General features: G+C 40.7%; 2 protein-coding genes across 3 annotated transcripts; one reads left to right on the plus strand and one right to left on the minus strand.

Moving 5' to 3' along the window:
* Nucleotides 1-2,437: 2,437 nt before the first annotated feature.
* gins4 (GINS complex subunit 4 (Sld5 homolog)) lies at nucleotides 2,438-13,337 on the minus strand. The gene is made up of 8 exons (XM_028577922.1): nucleotides 12,396-13,337; nucleotides 11,005-11,091; nucleotides 7,368-7,481; nucleotides 7,172-7,269; nucleotides 6,247-6,335; nucleotides 4,821-4,911; nucleotides 4,577-4,681; nucleotides 2,438-2,849 (listed from the first exon to the last, which is right to left on the minus strand). Exons 1-7 carry the CDS (start codon nucleotides 12,492-12,494, stop codon nucleotides 4,585-4,587), a joined length of 675 nt encoding a protein of 224 aa, XP_028433723.1. The 5' UTR covers nucleotides 12,495-13,337; the 3' UTR covers nucleotides 2,438-2,849; nucleotides 4,577-4,584.
* si:dkey-31c13.1 (uncharacterized) lies at nucleotides 12,454-17,564 on the plus strand. 2 transcript variants are annotated; one of them, XM_028577920.1, is made up of 5 exons: nucleotides 12,454-13,048; nucleotides 14,299-14,450; nucleotides 15,876-15,995; nucleotides 16,158-16,310; nucleotides 17,062-17,564. In XM_028577920.1, the coding sequence occupies exons 1-5, from the start codon at nucleotides 12,922-12,924 to the stop codon at nucleotides 17,407-17,409; spliced, it is 900 nt and encodes a 299-aa protein (XP_028433721.1). In that variant the 5' UTR covers nucleotides 12,454-12,921; the 3' UTR covers nucleotides 17,410-17,564. The 2 variants fall into 2 exon arrangements, with proteins under 2 accessions (XP_028433721.1, XP_028433722.1); XM_028577921.1 differs by having other exon boundaries at nucleotides 12,455-13,048; nucleotides 16,158-16,301.
* The last annotated feature ends 1,707 nt before the right edge of the window (nucleotides 17,565-19,271 follow it).

Here is a 19,271-nt window from a genome sequence, read left to right on the forward strand (position 1 = left end):
ACAGTGACTTGTAAGATGATTATGTTGGATGCAGCGTTTAATAAATAATGAAATCAAAAGCTTTCACAACACTCAATCATTTACAATTTTTTATTTTTCTCAAAAACCACGTTTTTAAATGCTTTCATTTCCCAACATTTTAATATGAATATGAAGGAGTTGTGTTCATGTACTCTAACTGCTTCTCTGTATGTTATCACGGGTCTAAAATCTTTCCTGGATAGATCATGAAGACTCTCCCAGTGTATTATTCCTAATCTCATAATAATAACACTGGATTATAGGACTCTATATTAGCTGGATCAGCAGTGCAGGTCAAAAGGACGACAGTCTGTTGACGCTTAGTTCAGTTTTGCAAAGCCTGGTGCTCCCTCAGTCTCTTATTAGTACCAAAAATCTGGGCAATTTGTGTGAGGGCAAACAATAAGCACTGACTACTAGATCTGGGACTCTTACATAACAATATTATTTCAACAATTATGTCTCAGAGAAGACAACATCCTATCAGGGCCAAATTAAACTTGTGAAGCAGACGAGAGTTAAAAACATATTTACAATACTGGATGTGGTAGCTGAGGCAGAGAGATGCAAAGTTAACTGAACATTAACAAGATCTCTGTCATATATATATATTTTTTTTATTTCCTTCAAAAAAAAAAATCCTTGATTATGTGGCACGTTTTCTTAATATGCGGGATATTTATGCAATTTTATGAGATGAAACTGCGGGAACTTGCAAAAACTGCAGTTTGATGAAAGAGAGAAAAAAAAAGTGATTCCCCCAACACACTGCTTTATGATGAATTTGAAAAAGTGCAGCACCCAAATAAATATGCAAACTTTGGCTGATTATGCATTGAATTATGCGATCGCATAATCACATTTTTCTGGAGGGACTGAGATATAGATAGATAGATACATACATAATGACAGGAAGGCATATTAATTTAAAAGGTAGATGTAATTATAAAATGGCGATCAAAAGAAACAACTTTCTTTCAAACACAGACGCACTTTAAAGTGTGTAACTTGGTGTGTAACTTGGGTAATGATTCCAGCTTGTTAAATGTGAATATTGTTCTAGTTTCTTCTCTCCTCTGTGACAGTAAACTGAATATCTTTGAGGACGTCGTCTAACAACTAATCCATTAATCCAGGAAATAATTGATAGATTAAATCGGCGATGAAAATAATCGTTAGTTGTAGCCTATACAAAACATAACTCAGGTATATAACAGGGCTGTAGTACTCGAGTCCGGACTCGCTTTTCTATTGTCTCGGACTCGGACGTGTCAAATATTGTAGTTGGTCTCGACCGAGTCCAGCACTATATGCATTTTTTCTAAAGTAACTTCCTCCTTCAAAACAAAACCTTTGATGAAGTGCGGTGGGCTCAGAAAACAACTATTAGTATAATTCAAAATCCATCTAGAACGGGCATCGTGATTGGTCGCCTGGTACACGCCTGGCTGCATCATATACCTCAATCATCAGGTATCAATTCGTTTAATTTTGGCCACAGACACCATGTCAGCGAGCACTTTGTACTCTGGATTCATAAGGTCAAGAATGGGAACATTTCCATTTTATATTTTAAAAAGGTGCAGTAGGTAAGACTTCTAAAACTAACTTTTTGTCATATTAGCTGAAAGTGACCCTATGTTCCATTAAAACTACATCAAGCAGGTCATTTAAAATAAATCCAGCTCCTCTGGCTCCACCTACAGCCTGTAGTGAGATTTGCAAAAATCCACAGCTCCCTGTTCAGATGCACCAATCAGGGCCAGGAGAGGGAGTCTGACTGCGTGTCAATCACTGCTCATGCACACGCATTCATTCTCCCTTGCGGGGGGCGGGGCTTAAGAGACTGTTTTGGGCTTTAGCAGAAAGGGGGGGAATACTGAGAAGTTGTCGATGTTTCAATTTTTTTGGCTAAGTCCTGGATCTTCACAATCCTACCTACAGCACCTTTAAGTAAATAATAATCGGGCCTAATTTGATGTTATAGTGTGTCACTCTGCACTTGCTTTTTGATTATTACAAATAATAAAGAAAAATGATCATCTTATAGAAGATATACTGTCTCCCACATCACATAAATAATAAACAGGTAAGTGAGTGGCCTTGAAGAGGATTCTTTGGTTTCTGTCTTGTCTCTCATTTAGACTCTGTCTAGACTAGTCCTGGTCTTGGACTTAACATAGGTGGACTTGACTACAGCCCTGGTATATAACACACAACTAGCTACTACTTTCTCTTGTTTCGCTGCATGTAAAATAAATCAGTGGACTTCAATACTAGTCTAAAGTTTAAACAGTGTTTTGCATGCTTGTTTGAAATATACAGGCCCTAGTTGCTACGCAGTACGATGCTCAGCAAACTGTTGAAATGCCTTCGCTGTTACTGAGCCTCAGCTAGATAAAAATAACAAAATAAATCAGCAGATTAAACTTTTCTTTAGCAACCTCACAGACACCAACACATCAGAATACATTATGATTATGTAACCAAACTAATGCTGTGACATGATTAAAAAGAGCCAAAAATAACACCGCAGCTCTGCGAACGCTGCTTTGGTGAACAGGGTTCATTCGTCAGCAAACACTTCTGACGATATGAGTGATGTTTGCGGTTATTTTTCCAGAGTAACTTGTAACTGGAAGACATGCAGCCGCTAACGGCAGCGTTAGTGTCCCACGAGTTTGTCCTTAATCCCGACAAGGGTGAGGAAGATGGGTGCATTCCCAGATGTAATCTCTGCAGGTTAATGTTCCTCATATTACAAAAATAGGTCACTGCTCATTTTTCTGACCTCCGGGAGCCAAGCACATCCACAGCAACAGACAGACCTGTAACAACAAGAATAACTGGGTTATTTGAGAGTGTAGTTCAGTGAAATTACAAATCTACCCAATTGTAAACTATGTATGCATTGACACAATTACAAAGTCAGCTTATTATCACCTTAAAAAAGGTCCCATGACATCAACATTTCACTTTATGAGGTTTTTCAACATTAATATGCGTTCCCCCAGCCTGCCTATGGTCCCCCAGTGGCTAGAAATGGTGATAGGTGTAAACCGAGCCCTGGGTATCCTGCTCTGCCTTTGAGAAAATGAAAGCTCAGATGGGCCGATCTGGAATCTTCTCCTTATGAGGTCATACGGAACAAGGTTACCTCCCATTTCTCTGCTTGGCCCACCCAGAGAATTTGGCCCACCCATAAGAGAGAGACATCATGGCTTTCAAACAAGCAAAGTGGCAGTTGGTCAAGACCACACCCCATCCTCCACCTTGCCCCCCCCCCTCTCTCCTCCTCAATAGCTACAGACACAGAAATGGTACATCCTAAGGAAAGCTCATTGTGGGACTGGCTCTAGTGGCTGTAATTCTGCATCAAGACTGAATTTGGGGAAAGAGACTTCAGATACAGTATTAGGGGACCACTAAGGTCTATATAAAAGAGACTTCAGATACAGTATTAGGGGACCACTAAGGTCTATATAAAAGAGACTTCAGATACAGTATTAGGGGACCACTAAGGCCTATATAAAAGAGACTTCAGATACAGTATTAGGGGACCACTAAGGTCTATACAAAAGAGACTTCAGATACAGTATTAGGGGACCACTAAGGTCTATATAAAAGAGACTTCAGATACAGTATTAGGGGACCACTAAGGTCTATATAAAAGAGACTTCAGATACAGTATTAGGGGACCACTAAGGTATATATATAAAAGAGACTTCAGATACAGTACCCTCAGGTGGTCTGGGACAGGTCTACTACACTATGACCCCCCCAGACCTCTCAGGTGGTCTGGGACAGGGTCTGCTTTCTGTCCCCAGAGTCAGAACTAAACTGGGGGAGGCAGCATTCAGTTGTTATGCTCCACATATCTGGAACAAACTCCCAGAAAACTGCAGCTCCGCCGCAATTCTCAGCTCTTTTAAATCAAGGCTGAAGACCTTTCTAGCAATTAAAAGCGGCAAACTTTGACAGTACGACGAGGCCAGAGTACAGTAACATCACGGCGGCACAGTAACATCTCTCTTGATGGCTGGCTAAACAAAGTCAGAACACCTTAACTCAACTTCAGCGTGCCGGAACACAGGCAAAGAGCCGTAACAGCTGTTACGGCGTTCTGCTGTGGTTTCTCGTATGGTTTTGGATGTTACGGTTGTCATAGTCTTTTATTTTCTCGTTAAAACAATCAAATTGACTCACGATATTTATTCACATGATAAAGGAGGTCTCAAATACCCCAAAAGTGACAATTAATTTTTGCCCAAACATGATGTTACGGCGTTTTGCCTTTGTAGGGCAGTATTGTAAACATGTTTTGGTTCTTAATGCAGACATTTCTTTCATAATCTGTTGGCAAAAGACAAAGAAAACTGCACAAAGAAAAACAAAACAAAAAAGCTAGCTATAAATTAATCCAGATGGCACTGCAAAGCAGATGCTTATGTAATGTAAGAGCTGCAGAAATTAATCAGCAGATGTCAGCACTGGAGGGCGTCAGGGCAGCGTTGAGTTACTGAGGAAGAAGACACACAAACTCACCGTTACTTACCTCAACGTTCAGATCAACTGCACAGCTCCGCTGGAAACAAGCGGTGCGATCGTTCGATACCGCATCAGATGTTGAGAGCCCTCTTCCAGATCTACAACGTACTCTCTGACAGAAGAGGAAAAGCAGAGATCATATCAGCTGTTTTTCAGTATCTTCGCAGAAATATAAAACCGTAGTGGATGTGGAAAAGGGACACTGCCGACCGGTGGGTTTTAAAAACCAATGACAAACGATGAAAACGTACCTCTGATCGTCGGTTTCAGGCTCGACCAAGATGTTTTCCTGTCTGTCCTTCACTCGAAGAAACACAAACGAGTCCAGGCAGGGCTCAGGCACTGGGAATAATTCAATTTGGGTTTTATACTCGAGCGATCATTGAGGGGCGAACCTCATTTAAGACCACATTGAGTCCAATTAAAAAAAGACAAAAACACGGAAACAACATCACAGAAAAACACCATCATAAGAAAAGTAGAAAGACGATAAAACTTTCTGAATTGGGAAAATGATTTGATAAATTAAATCAGGATAGTAAGGATGCAAAATAAAGTGCAATTATATAAAGCAATTACAAGTAGAAGTTTGCAAGTTTAAAACCAGATTTCTAAATTGTCCAAAAGGCACAATTGAGCGTTGGAATTAGTTCCAGGAGTCGGGAGCACTAAACAACTATCTAATGGAGACTTATCTCGGAGCTGAGCGGGCAGACACAGACGCTTTTCATCAGACCCACCCTGGGTCCGGTTAATTAAGCGTACTGCTAACTTCTAACGCTAATAACATTACCGTCAGCAAAACACCCCCGCGAATCAAATCCACACTTAACCGTCAAGCCAGTAAACCTGTATGGAAAAACACCTCTGCTGAAGCGTTCAACTCGTTAACGATAATACGAGACAACGAAAAAGACAACACTAAAATGTCTGTTTTCTCACACACACACTATAATTACCAGTTTTCCCCCACTCATCCTGTCTATTTCTATCGGAGAGAGGGAGAGAGAGAGAGAGAGAGAGAGAGAGAGAGAGAGAGAGATAGTGTCCTATCAAGACATTCTTAAAAGGCCTCTGAAAATAATCGTAAGCCGATGTACTTGAACGAGATAAAGAGGTAGTCGTGTATTTTCCTGCAGATGCTCATTTTCAGAAGGATTCTCTGCTTACCTGACAGGCAGTAATAAGCGTAAACAACTAAGCCTAATAATAGGATAATACTGTAGTCTCCGCGATAGTGCCTGCAGGTAACATCCAGACACACCGGCAACAATAGAGCCTCCTCCACAGCCTGTCAAAAGTGACTCTATATCAGTGATCAATATGCTAATGAGAATAAGTAGGTTTTTACCAACGACTTGAAGATAGCAAGGTTGGGGGCTGTTCTAATCTCTAAAAGGCAGGGTGTTCCACAGACGAGGCCCTGCTACCGCAAAAGCAAAAAACCACAGACCAAGCAATCGGCCCGTTCCAAACAGGCACATTTTCAACGGGCACTGCACTAGTTAGAATACATTTAGTTTGAGTGCGATGGTCAGTGAAAATGTCAGAGCAAATGCAAACATCTGCCAGTGCAGGCTAATAAAGCAGCATTTCTGGCACAACTTATTCAAGACTGAAGGGTAAATATAGGGAGCCTGTGAGGTGAAAATACAGAAAATACAAAACAGACGTTACCTGCTTTGAGCATATCCACCGTCTGCAGGTTGGGCGGCATGCGCTTCAGTGCTACAGCCTTCAGGTAGGTTTCTGTGTTCGCATAGTACCTGCACGCCAGAGAAATGAGTTTTTAAACCCCAAGTGTTACAAAAACAGTAGGATAAACAATCAGCTCTCACCGGAGGTTTCTCAGATGTTTCCTGAAAAAATTTATTTCTTTAGCTCCCTCCAAAAGAAGTTTTAGCCAATGTTAACCATTACATGCGGACCGTTACATTTCATTATATTTATACAGTACAGGCCAAAAGTTTGGACACACCTTCTCATTCAATGTGTTTCTTTATTTTCATGACTATTTACATTGTAGATTCTCACTGAAGGCATCAAAACTATGAATGAACACATATGGAATTATGTACTTAACAAAAAAAGTGTGAAATAACTGAAAACATGTCTTATATTTTAGATTCCTCAAAGTAGCCACCCTTTGCTTTTTTTGATAACTCAGCAAACCCTTGGTGTTCTCTCAATGAGCTTCATGAGGTAGTCACCTGAAATGGTTTTACCTTCACAGGTGTGCTTTGTCAGGGTTAATTAGTGGAATTTTTTTCCTTATTAATAAAAAAAGCAAAGGGTGGCTACTTTGAAGAATCTAAAATATAAGACATGTTTTCAGTTATTTCACACTTTTTTGTTAAGTACATAATTCCATATGTGTTCATTCATAGTTTTGATGCCTTCAGTGAGAATCTACAATGTAAATAGTCATGAAAATAAAAAGGAAACGCATTGAATGAGAAGGTGTGTCCAAACTTTTGGCCTGTACTGTAAATAAAGACGTTTTCACCATAAATTGGTTAATAAAAATGTATCACAGGACCCCACACTTAATGGGGCCCCACAAAAGGCCCATTCTGAGCCAGGAGAAACCCTGCATACTCACTCTTTGGCAAAGGCAAACTCCTCGGGTGAAAGCAGCGACGGATCTCCCTCCCCTCGAGACTTTTCTCTCTCCAGGACATGCGGGAAAAACTTCTCAATCTAGACATAGGGGGGCACAAAGATCAGGCGACTTTGTCGACAGGGACTGAGCGAAACGAGAGCTTTATTTTGCACGCCGCGTTGCTGAGCCTACGGACCTTCCTCAGACGAGAGCGCAGGTAGCTGCTGAGCACGAAGCGAATCCTGTCGATCTCCATGCGATGGATGCTGGCCTTCGCGTCGCCTTTCTTCACCCGCTGCAAGTTGGCGTCCTGTCGGAGAACATGTCAGGACACGGTCAGAGATGAACAGTTTCTTTATTCAGCTTGACTTCCAATGACCACAAGAGAATATGAAAACTTTCAGTTTGTCTTAGATTCAGATTGTTCTTTTACTCGGTTGTTCTTTTCTTCTTTCTTTTAGTTATTTAAAAAGAGCTTGAGGCAGAAGATTGTTTTTAATTGCCAACAACTACTTCTGGGATTCCTGTGCGCATGAACCCTGAATTACCTGCCAGAATAACTTGATTCGGTACGATCAGATTGCTGTAAGGACTCCTTTATAATTTTATATAACAGTCTTTCATACTTGCAGGATGAAAAAAGTAATCTTGGAAACATTTTATTTTGTATAAAAAGGGTTTGTTTTATACATGCAAAACAAACCAGACTGACAACTAAAAGGGCAGAAAGAGAAAAAGATCGCTCTGAGCTCTAGCGTCAAAATGTGTGCAGATTAAAATATGAACAGCTTTCGGTTTCAATGTCAAATAATGCAGCCTATAACAAGCTGAAATTAACTTCTTCAACCTACACAACACAAACCGAAGGCTACTTATGTACTTAAATTTAGATTTTTAAGTACATTTTGCTAATGGTATCAATACTTATGTTTGCATACTAATCTAACATTTGAAATGCAGGACTATTTACTTGTAACTGCACTTTTACAGTGTGGTATTACTTAAAAAAAGAAGAAGACATGAATACTTCTCAAAGCTAAGCATGATAATCATTGGTTTTGCGCCCTGCACCTCACTGACTGTTCGGTGACATTTTGAAATCTAGGTGGAGTCATGAGTGTTTCTGAATGTACACTAAGTTAGACACAACCCACAGAGAAGAAGGTATACCCGTGTATATAGGGGTAGATTTCAGGGGGGCATGCAGGGGGATATGTCTCTCTCCAATATTTAGAAGAGGGAGATTTGTCCCACCCGAAAAATATGAAACCACACTCCCCAAAAGAGGTCAAAATAACCGTTCAGGGGGCTCAAAACTGTGTCTACTTGTGCTACAGCGGGGGGTTAAAGAACACAACAGGAGTCTGGGGTGATGACGGTGCAGCGGATATGACACGTGCCTTTGGTGCGGGAGATCTGGGTTCGATTCCCACTGCGATACATCAACCAACGTGTCCCTGAGCAAGACACTTAACCCCTAGTTGCTCCAGAGGCGTGCGACCTCTGACTTATATAGCAATTGTAAGTCGCTTTGGATAAAAGCGTCAGCTAAATGACATGTAATGTAATGAGTGTGGAAAATACAGATTTGATTTCATGTCTTTTATGTAGAGTTAAACTGGCTTTAACAAGGTCTCTAACAGATTTGTTGTTGTAGATGTTCATTACTGTACGGTTTGGCTCAGTGTCGGCCCAGGCGAAGAACAGACTGCAGGGCATTGTGTGCACAGCAGAGAGGCTGACTGGACACAGGCAGCTGTTACTCAGTGACCTGTGTGAGAACAGAGTCAGGAAGAGGGCAGCTACAACTGCTGCTGATCAGTCACCCATCCAGCAAGGGACATTTTTAGGCAGCTTCCCTCAGGAAGAAGGCACAGTGCGATGAGGACAAGGACCTCACGCCACCTTAAAAGCTTTTTCCCCCAAGAGCAATTTCCCTCCTGAATAGCTGATCCACTGCCCCCCCCCCCCTTCACTATTTTATCTTTGGACTATTTTATTTAATTGTTTTAAGCATGGCTTTATGCAGCTATACGCATATACTGTTTGTTTGTTGAGCTTCTGTGTTACTCGTTGCCGGGTCAAATTCCTGTGTGTCTGCTGATGCATTTGGCGAATAAAGTGATTCTGATTCACGATTCCTAAAAGATAACGTCCCGAAACACTTGCGATGTTCTGAATATGCAATGAGTTTTGAACAATACAGGAGAATAATTATTTCCTCTACATAAATAAAGACACTTGCACCATAAATTGTTGCATAAATATTCACCAGAATGCAGAAGTTAAGTGTTTTAACGCTCAAAATGTTATTGTTGAAACAAAACCTACGTCCGAGGAAAGTGGGGGAGGAAGTATTCAGATCTTTTACTTTAGTAAAAGTATTAATACCACACTGTAAAAATACTCTGTTACAAGTAAAACTCCTGCACTTAAAATTTAACTTAAGTATCATCAGGAAAATGTAGGCTACTTAAAGTATAAAGTAAGCAGTGTTCAATGTGTCTCATCATCTCAGCTGGACTTGTAGGCCGATATATTGTTGGGTAGTTTAATTTATAATAAATCATCAGATTTGATAAACTACATGGGTTTTGTGTACAAAAATCTTCACGTGTAAAGTTACTAAAGCTGTCAGATGAATGTAGTGGAGTAACTAAAGTAACTAGTAACTAAAGCTGTAACAGATGAATGTAGCGGAGTAACTAAAGTAACTAAAGCTGTAACATGAATGTAGCGGAGTAACTAAAGTAACTAGTAACTAAAGTAACTAGTAACTAAAGCTGGAACAGATGAATGTAGCAGAGTAACTAAAGTAACTAGTAACTAAAGCTGTAACAGATGAATGTAGCGGAGTAACTAAAGTAACTAGTAACTAAAGTTGGAACTGATGAATGTAGAGGAGTAACTAAAGTAACTAGTAACTAAAGCTGGAACAGATGAATGTAGCAGAGTAACTAAAGTAACTAGTAACTAAAGCTGTAACAGATGAATGTAGCGGAGTAACTAAAGTAACTAGTAACTAAAGCTGGAACTGATGAATGTAGAGGAGTAACTAAAGTAACTAGTAACTAAAGCTGTAACAGATGAATGTAGCGGAGTAACTAAAGTAACTAGTAACTAAAGCTGTAACAGATGAATGTAGCAGAGTAACTAAAGTAACTAGTAACTAAAGCTGGAACAGATGAATGTAGCGGAGTAACTAAAGTAACTAGTAACTAAAGCTGGAACTGATGAATGTAGAGGAGTAACTAAAGTAACTGGTAACTAAAGCTGTAACAGATGAATGTAGCGGAGTAACTAAAGTAACTAGTAACTAAAGCTGGAACAGATGAATGTAGCTGAGTAACTAAAGTAACTAGTAACTAAAGCTGTAACAGATTAATGTAGCGGAGTAACTAAAGTAACTAGTAACTAAAGCTGTAACAGATGAATGTAGTGGAGTAACTAAAGTAACTAAAGCTGTGACAGATGAATGTAGTGGAGTAACTAAAGTAACTAGTAACTAAAGTTGTAACAGACGAATGTAGTGGAGTAAAAAGAACAATATTTCTCTCTGAAATGTAGCGGAGTAGAAGTAGAAAATGGCATGAAAAGAAAAGACTACAAGTAAAGTAGTAAACATTTGGACTTAACAACAGTACTGGAGTTAAAGTACTTAGCTTCATTTCACCACTGCCCTTGGGCACCACACTGACTGTATGTGCTGATCTGTGACATGAGCTACATTTAAAAGAAGGTGGCACTGTGAGGGTTTCTGAACAGACAGTAAGTTGGACACACAACCCAGAGAGCAGCCCCCCCCCCCCCCCCCCCGCCCTCATTTAGTTTACCATGTGGCTCAGCTGCTCCATCACACACTCCACCACCTCCGATTTGTTCTCCAGCAGCTCCGGGGAGAACTTCTCATTCAGCCAAGCCTGTTAGTGACCCAGAGAAACACACAGCGGTGAGGATCCGGCCATAGATACAAACACGTCAGCAGTGTAGTCTATGTGATAGGCAGGTATACACAGTATAGCCACTAAGAAGGCTCCAGGATTTCCATATACCCACCTTAAAAATGTGCAATGACACGAAACAACATACTTTGCATTGTCATTTTGATATATTTTGAATTGTCATCTGTGTTTTTCTTCTTCACATAGGCTAAATAAAAAAGGTATTTCCACCGCAAATTTGGTGCATAAAAGTGTCAGAATACAGGAAATGAAGTCGTTAATGCTCAAAACCTTCCTGGGGGAGGACACCCAGACCCCACCAAAATATTATATGGCCCCCCCCAAATGGCCCATTCTGGCCCATATATACAGTATAAACCCATACATATACATTACAGTATACCCACTCAGTGTCCCCCCCACCCAAAACGGAGCTGACACTTTGCTGCAACACAAACAAATATATTTATTCACCTCTATTCACACACACAATGAGGTATATTTTCTGTTGTGATTGAACTGTATATTTTTTTTAGTTACTATATAGGCCAACTTTGATCTTGACATATAGGCTAAGCATTCTGTAGCAAATAGCAATAAACCTCACTATTAATTACATTATCTTAATAAAATGTTCTCCGACATGCACTCTACCAATGCAGCCCTATTTCTGATACCGTGGGGGGGCAGAAATGTTGCGTGGGGGTACGCCACGGTCAAACCAACATAGAGGAAACACTGCCACTACAATACATTAGACTACACCACTGAAATATGTTTTATATATATATATATATATATATACACACACATCTATGGGATCTATGAGATGGGATATGACAGAGAGAGAAACACACACACACACACACACACACACACACACACATACATACATACACACACACACACACACACCTGTGGGATCTATGAGATGGGATATGACAGAGAGAGAGAGAGACACAGAGACACACACACACACACACACACACACACACACACACACACACACACACACACACACACACACATCTATTGGATCTATGAGATGGGATATGATATATATACACATACATCTATGGGACCCTATACTATGACAGTTGTAAACATAAACTTTCTAAATGGCCCGTTAATGTCCTGTGTGAATGTATGTTAATGACATCAACTGACATGAAGTTAACAAGCGGTCAGGCTGTTTCCTAGCAATGGAATTCCACTGAAAAGGTCTAATGGCTCCTCATGTTACCGTCAAATAGGATCATCATTTTGTAAAACATTGAGCTCACTTCTTCCAGTTTGGCTATCAGCTCCGCCGGGGTCATAACATCCTCCTGAGCGTCATCTTGGTTGACGTCGCTGCCGGCATCAGACAAAGCGTCCGACATACTTTTCGGTCACGAAGCAAACAGACAACGTTAACCGGAACGCGACCTGTATGCTGAACTAAAAAGTAAAATGTAACGTTATAAGCGTTTCACACGGAGTAGTTTAGAAAAAGTTTACCGAAGAAACGTCCACCAGCTACTGAGCTCTGTGTGTCTGAGAATCCTTGTTAATTCGCGCCACCACAACAACTCTTCTCGCGAGATTATATGTCATAGGTTTGTTTTTACCCTGCATTCAGTCTGCAAGGCAAGGTTTTTCCCAGGCTGTGCGTATTGTGTACATGGGTGTATAATAAGAACGGGTTGTACAATCAAATGCTTTAAAGACATTCAAACTACAGTTTATATCGTGGTTGGTGTGAGCGTCTGTCTCTAATAGGCGGGAAGTGACGCAAATCTCGCAAAATCCCGCGAATTCTAAACACTAATGGCGACCGGTGGTTGTAAACGATTCCCCTCGAATGGGTGTTTTGATCAGAATCTTAAAGGTTTCGAGGAGGACACGATGACAAAGTTCGTCGTTTGGACAAAAGACAAGGCTTTTGGTGTGGACGGTACGTTTTTGTAGCTCTAAACAAGACTGCCTTCAGTTAGGTTTTATTTGGCGTAACGTTATTATATTAGCTATGATTGTGGCTAAAAGGGATACAGCTAACGCCGGAAGTTAAGCAAAATCTAGGCTAATATAGTCCTGTATTTTTTTTAAATACTTTAACCCAGGAAACGCGTGTTTGTTCCTCGTGAGTGTTTTAATCCAAACCAAGATCTTTTCCCTAAAATTAACTAGTCGTTTTGTTGCTAAACTATCCTCGCCATAGCTGTAACGTTATCCCATTCATACGGTGGCCGAGACGGTTCGACACAAATACAAAAGCTACAACACAAACGCAAAAGCTACAACACAAACGCAAAAGCTACTTTGCTACAACACAAATATAAAAGCTACAACCAATCCTTCCAGAAAAATGCAGAGTTTTTTTGTGATTGTTGCTGGCAAAAATCCTTGATTATGTGGCACGTTTTCTTAAAAAATGCGATGGAATATGCGGGATATTTATGCAATTTTATGTGATGAAATTGCGGGAACTTGCAAAAACTGCGGTTTGATGAAAAAGTGAAAAATATGTGATTTTTTTTTTTATTTTTTTTTCAACACCCTGCTTTTCGATGATGTCCACGTCACTTCATAACGTCACTTCATAACGTCACTTCATAACGTCACTTCATAACGTCACTTCATAACGTCACTTCATAACGTCACTTCATAACGTCACTTCATAACGTTCCCATTGCAACAGGGGGAAATGGCTGCTCTTGTGTGAAGTAAACACAAAATTTTTCAACTTTCTGCCAAGATATATTGTGACTTTTTTTGCAATGAAAATGCGGGGATTATGAAATCATGCAAGCCCTGCATATTTTTGCGGAAATTGGCAATTTATGCGGCGAAAGTGTGGCGTATTTGATATTGATTGATTAAATGTGCCCCCCCCCCTCGCATAAATATGTGGACTTTGGCTGATTGTGCGTTGAATTATGTGATCGCATAATCACGTTTTTCTGGAGGGACTGTACAACACAAATACAAAAGCTACAACACAAATACATAAGCGACAATGAAAGTGAGTGTGGTGTTCGGAGGAGGAAAGTTCTTGTATGTTTGAGTAGTAAGTGAAGCTTAGCTTTTTGTATTTGTGTTGAACCGTCTCGGCCACCATACATTTAGCCTCAACCCTTAGCTAGCTAGCTGGATGTTGCACTGAGAACACTGATTTACTGTTGACATGTGAACTTGCCTTTACAGACCCCAAACCAGGATCCAAAAAAATAATGTGGGAGCTGCAATACGTTCCCTTTGACGGGATCCCCTTCATGGTGGTGGGGAGGAGGGTCTACTCCTGTCACCAAGGGTTAGACAAGCACAAACATGATAAACAGACAAGACAACTACAACTGGTATGTCAATAAACAGTTACCCAGCATCCACTTTGCCTCACATTTCAACCTGGGGGGGGCCAGGTGGTTATGGAGAAAAAATAAATACACATATTTTAGCCCGGGGAACGGTTTGGTACATTGCTGTGTGAGTTTGGTACATTTCATGTGTTATATTCAGAGCTTCATTTGTAAAGAAAAAGAGAGGGGTCTGAAGGCAGGTCAGGGGTTAGGGCTGGGCAAAATATGGACATAATATCAACATCGAGATATATATATATATATATATATATATATATATATATATATATATAATGTATGAGGCTAAATATCGTCTTAAATTTTGGATATCGTGATATGAAACAAGTGTTGTCTTTTCCTGGTTTTAAAGGCTGCATTACAGTAAAGTGATGTCTTACCAGACTGTTCTAGTTGTTTTGTTATTTGCCTTTACCCACATTATGGTGATTATTTATTCATCTAAAATCTCATTGTGTTTAATATGTTGTGAAAGCACTAATAGTCAACCCTACAATATTGCCGCAATATCGCTATTGAGATATTTGGTCAAAAATATCTTATCGTGATATTGGATTTTCTCCATATCTCCCAGCTCTAAGTCAGGGGAAGAGGGAAAAGTCCCAAACGCATCAAAAACCCACAGAGCCCGGAGCACATTGGACAAGGCTAGGTGCTCAAAATAAACTGTCATAGAAGCAAAGCATTATTTGTTTACATTTATTAATCAGAGCATTTGCAAAAATCACCCAAAATCCGCAGGGGGAGGGGTGTAGAAATGTTGTATAGGTGTCTGGGGGGGATGATTGCGAACACCATTCTCCTTATTCTGTAAGTGTAATATGTTTACTAGCGATCACGTGCAGTGAACGGTTAATATGCTTTTACGTCCGTTTTGGTGAGCCCAGAGGGGGAAATAGGGCATTTATGGGACATTACTACCTCTATCGCTGCCACAAGAAAGATTTAAAACACTATGAGGGTAAAAAAACGATACACAAGCACCGAAATGGCCGGGAGTTTGTGTAACAGCTGAATGTTTTACTGCAACGACAAAGCACTCGCTATGTCTCGCTCGTCTCTTTCTCTCTCTCTCCTGTTGGATAAAGCTGCCTTCTATAAACAATCGTACGGAGAACTATATACAGTATAAAATATAAATTCTACTTCTTGTGCTATTTTTAGGGGTTAAAAAACAAGACGTCACACAAATGGGCCGTTTAAGTTACACAACCTTGCGGCGAATCGGCGGATCACTTTTTTTGGTCTGAATGCACCAGTGGCGTGTTAACCTCTCCGACCAAGTACTGGTGCTAAATATCAACACAGATGGAATGTCTTTGTCTTTCACAATTCATGAATAAAAAAAACTGTATATTGTGTATTTCCTGCAGTGTAACGTTAGCTTCTCTCCCTATTTGTCTTTAGCTTGATGACCACTCGGACCACTGTTATAAAAAGAGGCGAAGTATTCTCAAAGACTCGAAGAAACTGGACTGCCCAGCCAGAATATATGTGGTTCATCTAATCAGATTCCCTGATTACAAGGTATTTATTTATATTTCTTCAGTGATATTCCAAACGAGCCGCCGTTCTAGTCTGCTTGACTAATTTTCCTTTCTTATTCAGTGTTCATTGAAGAGAAACTGGTTGGCAAGTGGGGGAACTGGCGGTCGTAACAATATCAGTTAATATTGTGTGCTTTTTCAGATACCCAATGACATCCATAAACAGAGGAAGGAGTGCGCTGGGCGTCTGAGACGTGCCTTAGCAACAAACCCGTCTGAAGTGAAGTTTGAGGAGCAATATGTCGCATGCTTCCCAGGGATCGAGGAGCACAAGAACCATCCTGTGGTAAGAGAGGTCAGCAATCCTTTCTTTTGAGGACACACTTGGAGAACCGGTAACCTGACGAATGACCTTGTCAAAGGGCTCAGAAAGCAGCAGAACTGAGTACACTTTAATATCTGTGTATTTATCTTAAGAAAGATAGATGGATAGATAGATAGATAGATAGATAGATAGATAGATAGATACTTTATTGATCCCCAAGGGGAAATTCAAGGTCCCAGTAGCTTAAAGACATCACACACAACATACACATACATCATAAACAGGATGATAAAATAACAAATCCACATGAATGTACTGAGGGATGTATAAGCATGAGAGGCTTGCAGTGACAGTCTGCATGGTAAGGTGCTCTATGAGAGGGGGTGTCATGGTGGTAGGGCAAATAAGTCCAATAGTGCAAGGATATAGTCTAGAGACCAGCATTAAATATGGACAATATAAGAGAATAATGTAGACATACCGGTAGTAATAATATAAAACTATAGCAGTGCAAGGATAAAGTTAAAAATATATATATAGATGGCATTAAATATTGGCATTATAAGGGAATAGAGTAGACCGTAGAATAGACACAAATCAACAGTCAATATTAGAAGTAGTATTCAACAACGCTATTGGATATTTTCCTCATATTGGCAGCCCTGTTGCATATGGCTTTAACTTCCACGCCTGCATGTCACCTCGTATTGGGTAAAATATGTTGAACCTAGGTTGTGAAGAGTGCCGATAATAAGACAAGCTTTGTTGTGTGACTTCATAGGGGCCGGTGGACAGGAGTTCCACTTCTCCCAAAGACGGCAACAAGACAAAGAAAAGGCAGAAGTGTGGGAGCATGCTGCGCCAAATCTCCGCTCTCACTCCCCATCTACAGGAAGAGCCGTTCCTGGACTCGTTGATTGTTCGACTGAACGACCTTTTGGAGGATGTGAGGCGTCATTCCCCTAAAGATGAGCCCCTTCCCCTGTCTGACACGCCTCCGTCCAAAAAAGTTAGATACCTCAAATCGCTCAGCATGATCCCCCAAAAAAGAAAAAACTCTGGAAGGTTTGGCCGCCCTGCTAAAGCAACGAAAAGTCAGCTTCAAGCTTTAAATGCAGATGTAATGTAGTTTTTAGCTTGTAGCATAGGGTTGAATATTTTTGAAAACCTCGTGCTGCAAATAACTCTCGCACACTCTGGGCCCTATCCTGCACCCGGCGCAGCGCAAAACCCAACGCCAGTGCCTTTGCTAGTTTAAGACCGACGCAGTTGTCAGTTTCCCGTCCAGCGCCCGCGTCGTTTAAATAGCAAATGCACCTGAACACACCTCCAGCACGCCCATCTGTGCGCCCATGGGTGTGCTGGGGGTGTGTTCAGGTGCATTCTGGGCGTGCTTGTCTTACAGGGAGGTGTGTTCAGGTGCATTCTGGGCGTGCTGGTCTTAAAGGGAGGTGTGTTCAGGTGAATTCTGGACGTATTGCTATCATGAGGCAGCGGGAAGTGATCGCGCCATTGACCAACAAAACCCTGGTCTAAAGTCGATAACTCAGCATTTCATTGTTATTTCAACAGCAATAAACAGACTACAAACAGCAGTAAAATGCTCCTAGGCTCGTGCGCAGCGCGCGCACACTATGCTTGTTACACACACAGGGACACACAGCACACACACACACACACACACACACACACAAACACATGCAGAAGATTACAAATAAAAATATTACGGTGCAAATCCTCCATCATAACAGCAATGCTCCAAGGTCCAAACGCGCCTGGCTTTTAAAGGGAATGGGAGATGATCTCTGATTGGTTGATTGCATGTTATGCCCAAAACACACCTCTGATTAATGAAGACACTAAGGACAACCCTTTAGAACCAGGCACCCGGCACACAGAGCGTTTTTTCCGCCGTCAAACTAGCAAAAGTGGATTTGGACACGCCCTAAACACACCTGCACCGGGCGCTTCACACCGTGCACTTTAGATCGTTAAAATAGGGCCCTCTGTGTTATTCGCAAAGGTGAATTTATTTGCTGCCAATGTTTCCGTACTAGATCGTCATCAGCTGACCGAAATGTTGCCAGCTATTAAATTTACCTTTTTACGTTTAAGTGGGGACGTTGTGCAGGAGTTTTTGACCTACTCGTCTCTCTCCGACGCGCCTGTCTCATGAAACGGATGTGCAAAGTATTTTTCTGTTCTGTAATAAAACATTTAAAAGCAAAACAACGTTTTCCCTGATGGGTTTGTCGAAAGACTGAGGTGGCGCATAATTTGGGGGGGTTAGGGGCTCCTCCCCTCAAGAAAATGTGATGTTGTGATGTTAAAGAAATGCAATTTGACATCTTTTTGGACCATTTAATATCACCTTATCTGTGTCTAAAACTGAACCAGGGTTCGATTCCCACTGCAATACATCAACCTACAGTATGTGTCTCTGAGCAAGACACTTCACCCCTAGTTTCTTCAGACATGTATAGCAATTGTAAGTCGCTTTGGATAAACGCGTCCGCTAAATGACATGTAATAAATAACACTCAAAAAACATACAGACAAACTTTGCTAAAGAAGTCCCAACTACAGTCATAAGATCTGAGTCTCTGACTGTTGTTTAGTTAGTTTTGGTGCTCACTTTGGGCCTCATTCACCAACCGTTCTTATGAAGAAATGTGTTCTTAAAACCTTCGTATGCACTTATTTACGAAGATTCTGACATTCACTGAAGTTTTCTTAACTTGGATTTGTTCTTAGCTGAGAACAAAATCTGCGAACACTCAGAAGCACTCTTACACACACATGAGTGATGACAATTTGCTCCAAATAATTGGTTAATGCATTTTATTTAATTCTGCAGTCGTTTACAATGATAGTATTGTATTGTAATGTATTTCTGATCATTTGTTGGAAGAAAAACAAATCATAGTATGCAAAGAAACACTAACACTGCAATAATAATCACAGCCCAGTGGAGCAGTATCTCCCTAATGC

The sequence above is a fragment of the Perca flavescens genome, chromosome 5 (assembly GCF_004354835.1).
Source record: "Perca flavescens isolate YP-PL-M2 chromosome 5, PFLA_1.0, whole genome shotgun sequence".
NCBI lineage: Eukaryota > Metazoa > Chordata > Actinopteri > Perciformes > Percidae > Perca > Perca flavescens.

Bases quoted from the DNA above. Each gene is read 5' to 3' on its own strand.
- gins4 (XM_028577922.1), bottom strand. From the start codon at position 12,494: ATGTCGGACGCTTTGTCTGATGCCGGCAGCGACGTCAACCAAGATGAC. The intron at 7,482-11,004 runs GTAAACTAAATG...GTTCTCCGACAG, and splicing joins TGGAGCAGCTGAGCCACATG to GACGCCAACTTGCAGCGGGT. The intron at 4,682-4,820 runs GTACGTTTTCAT...CTCTTCTGTCAG, and splicing joins CCTGAAACCGACGATCAGAG to AGAGTACGTTGTAGATCTGG.
- si:dkey-31c13.1 (XM_028577920.1), top strand. From the start codon at position 12,922: ATGGCGACCGGTGGTTGTAAACGATTCCCCTCGAATGGGTGTTTTGAT. The intron at 15,996-16,157 runs GTATTTATTTAT...GTGCTTTTTCAG, and splicing joins TCAGATTCCCTGATTACAAG to ATACCCAATGACATCCATAA. The intron at 16,311-17,061 runs GTCAGCAATCCT...GTGACTTCATAG, and splicing joins ACCATCCTGTGGTAAGAGAG to GGGCCGGTGGACAGGAGTTC.